The following is a 2,335-nucleotide window of genomic DNA, read 5'->3' on the forward strand; positions in this document are numbered from 1 at the left end:
TACCCCTAAAAACTTCATCTCTATCATCATGACCACCATTATGACGTCATCGTCTCAATGCCTGCCTTTCTAGAAAGGAATTATTATTGCGACTTGTGTGGAAAAGGTTACAACAATATCGAGACACATACATGTATCAGCGTATGCAGTGCTTGTCGCCGCCCAGGCAAAGATTGTCCCACCGATACACTTCGAGACTGTTTAGAATGTTATACCTGGTACAAGGAACAACAAACCAAAACCTTCCATTTCCAACACGAATTGGTGACCTATTGTCAGAGTGATGTGGATATCTTGAGAAAATGTTGTGGAGCCTTTAGAACCATCTTTATGTCGGAAACAGGAATAGATCCCTTCTTAGATAGTCTGACGCTGGCCAGTGCATGCAATAAGGTAAGTTTGTTTACATAATGAAATCTTTTACATAATGAAATATTTGACAAAAATCAATGGCACATGAATAAGTGAAAAAAAGGTCAGGTGATTTCAATTTCAAACAAAGTTTTAAAAAACATGTAATATTTGTCTTTCCAGGTGTTCCGAGCACATTATATGAAGGCCGACACTATAGTCATCATACCCAGAGCTTTGATGGAGGCCCCCAAACCTGGAGAAGATTGGAAAAAATTTCAACCGAGACAACAAAGCAACAAGGCTTTACGCTGGTTAGAATGGAAACAACATGAGAAAACGATCGAGGCACTGAGTCAACACCAACCTACACCCAACATCAGACATGCCCGAAACGGAGGAGAAGTGAAAGTGGGACCATTCAGTTTAGATGGATACGATCTCAACGATAAAACTGCTTATGAATTCCATGTAAGTTTTTTTTTTTTAGAAAACAATTATTTCTGTTACAAATTTTACAATACAATTATTTTTGATACACGATATAAACACTTGACAAAAATCTTTTGAGTTATTATTATTTATTTTAAATGATTGCATGTTCTAATTATTTTGAAATATTATATTTTTCAGGGATGTTGCTATCACGGATGTGCTACATGTTACCCAGGACCCATTGAAGATTTGAAACATCACCATCCATATGATCCTTCAAGAACCATGCGAGATTTAAACCACCACACCACAGAACGAATAGGGAAATTGAAAACCTATGGGCTAGATAAAATAGAAGTGATGTGGGAATGCGAATTTGATCGACAACGACAACAAAACCCTGAAATGGATGAATTCATCACTGGTTTGGAATTGAGGGGATGGCCTTGTCCTGATCCACTAATGCCAAGAAACGCATTCTTTGGTGGACGAACTAATGCAATACAACTGATGGCGGAACCCCAACAAGAAGGCGAAGAACTCCACTACGTCGATGTCGTATCACTTTACCCATACGTCTGCAAATATGGTAAATTTCCCATTCAAGAACCTCAAATCATCACGCAACCTGAACTAGATCGCTGGCACGAATATGAAGGGTTGGTGCAATGTCGAGTTCTTCCACCCAAAAACCTCTACCATCCTGTCTTACCATTCAGAAATGGAAAACTCACTTTTCCTCTTTGTCGAACATGTGTACAAGATCACATGAAACAAGACGATGTTGCTGTGTATCAGGAGTGTCATCACATTGAGAAAGAAAGAGCTTGGGTAGGCACGTTGGTCACCTTAGAATTGAAGAAAGCCGTGGGGATGGGTTACAAAATTCTGGAAATCTACGAAGTATGGCACTGGAATCAATGGAGCCAGTATGATCCTGCCACCAAGACGGGTGGATTATTCACTGATTATATCAACCGTTACCTAAAAATGAAAATGGAAAGCAGTGGATACCCAGACATCTGCCACACAGATGAAGAGAAACGTCATTTTATAGAAGAGGTTTACAGAAAAGAAGGAATAACACTTGATCCGGACCAAATTATACCGAATAAAGGCAAACGCGCGTTTTCGAAATCGATACTAAACACACTTTGGGGAAAATTTGGACAAAGAGACAACTTTAGTCAAACAGAATACATCACGGATCCTTCAGAATATTTTCAGCTGATGAACGATTCCACAGAAACAGTCAAAGATGTTCAAATTGTCAATGATAACATGGTCATGATCGAAAAATTGAAGAAAGAACAACACGTTCAACCATGCGCTATCACCAATGTAGTGATTGCTGCTTTCGTGACAGCCCAAGCACGTTTAAAACTATACAGTGTATTGGAACCCTTAGGAAACAGAGTGTGTTACTTTGACACTGACAGTATCATCTACAGACATCTACCACTACAATGGAATCCAACCGAAGGTTCGTCGTTGGGAGAATGGAAAAACGAGTTACCAGAAAATGTACACATCACGCAATTCGTAGCTG

General features: G+C 39.4%; 1 protein-coding gene across 1 annotated transcript in view; it reads left to right on the top strand.

The window, feature by feature from the left end:
- Positions 1–57: 57 nt before the first annotated feature.
- Positions 58–2,335, top strand: part of LOTGIDRAFT_175691 (hypothetical protein) — a gene marked incomplete at both ends in the record, with an annotated part of 8,285 nt that continues 6,007 nt past the window's right edge. The window contains 3 exons of the mRNA XM_009058578.1: positions 58–393; positions 535–822; positions 985–2,269. Of these exons, the coding sequence (XP_009056826.1) occupies positions 58–393; positions 535–822; positions 985–2,269 (1,909 nt within the window). The remainder of the gene's footprint in view (positions 394–534; positions 823–984; positions 2,270–2,335) is intronic.

The sequence above is a fragment of the Lottia gigantea genome, assembly GCF_000327385.1.
Source record: "Lottia gigantea unplaced genomic scaffold LOTGIsca_343, whole genome shotgun sequence".
NCBI lineage: Eukaryota > Metazoa > Mollusca > Gastropoda > Lottiidae > Lottia > Lottia gigantea.